The sequence below is a fragment of the Perkinsus marinus genome (genome assembly GCF_000006405.1).
Source record: "Perkinsus marinus ATCC 50983 genomic scaffold scf_1104296933672, whole genome shotgun sequence".
Taxonomy (NCBI): domain Eukaryota; phylum Perkinsozoa; order Perkinsida; family Perkinsidae; genus Perkinsus; species Perkinsus marinus.
The window spans coordinates 1-992 of record NW_003215073.1 but is presented as its reverse complement, the minus strand read 5'-3'; the positions used below and the strand labels follow the sequence as shown (position 1 = coordinate 992).

Sequence of the window (992 nt, the reverse complement as noted above, 5' to 3'; positions counted from 1 at the left end):
CAGCTAAATGACGGAAATGCAGTTATGTAATTAACTTTTATTCGCTACCACCTTTAGCAAACTGTTGCTCGTACATCTGGAGGAGCTGAAAAACAAGACAGAAATCACGGATGGGAGTATATGCAGACGACGTTACCTGTTCACTCGTGGTGGCGTCTTCGGGATTCTTATCATCCCTTATCTTATGAACCTCGGGAAACGTAGACCAACACCCTTCCCTCCCGCGCCGTCTATCAGATTCGAGGCTGCACAAGAGAGTTTCTTGAAGAAACGCTGTAGTTAGATCCGCTGCATCCCAAGGCTCTTAGATTCAGAATATACACGCATATTGCAGCCCTGTGCACTTCAAGCAAGTTCCGATTGAAACATCTCCTCTTATAATCTGACTACAACCCCTTACCTCCGGTGTGGACTGGGCTAATACTCAAATCGGCACATTGGATTTCCCAAACCTGTTGAGAGTTGTAACTGGCCCTACCCTCAAGTATCGTTGCTACCTGTGTTCCGTCGAGCCATATATCGGGCGTCATCTTTTCACTCACAACATAGTCAGCTCTTCTTCTTGGTATCACCTACCACTTTGATTCACCCTACCTTACACTGCCTCATTACGTTGTCCTTATGATAATCATAATGTTTGTCCAAAAATTCATCGGTGAACCCAGTAGCCACTTTGCAGCAACTCTGATACTCTCCTTCATTGGCATCGTAGACGGCCAGAAGATAGGTGCCGTACACGCCCGTGCGCTGAGACGTATTCATGGATCGAGAGAATTATAGTATCGGATATAATTATCATACGACTGATGACATTAAGTTCGCATCGACTTGCAATATACCCCTAGTAAACTCCATCACTAATGGCCTCACCTTTCCCTTCCCATAGAATGCCCCAATAGGCACAAGATCCAGGGAGTCCGCCATACCACTGAGGTAGTCCTTCTTCAACTTGAGCCAATTTAGGGACCTTCTGGACGGCTCGTAGGTTGCGT

At 46.3% G+C, this 992-nt stretch overlaps 1 protein-coding gene across 1 annotated transcript; it reads right to left on the bottom strand.

The window, feature by feature from the left end:
• Nucleotides 1-387: 387 nt before the first annotated feature.
• On the bottom strand, nucleotides 388-762 carry Pmar_PMAR020960 (dna ligase i, putative; the record flags this gene model as incomplete). The annotated part of the gene is made up of 3 exons (XM_002785160.1): nucleotides 388-452; nucleotides 498-572; nucleotides 613-762. Coding segments are annotated over 3 exons (290 nt in total), but the record flags the coding sequence as incomplete, so codon positions are not given.
• Between the last annotated feature and the right edge of the window lie 230 nt (nucleotides 763-992).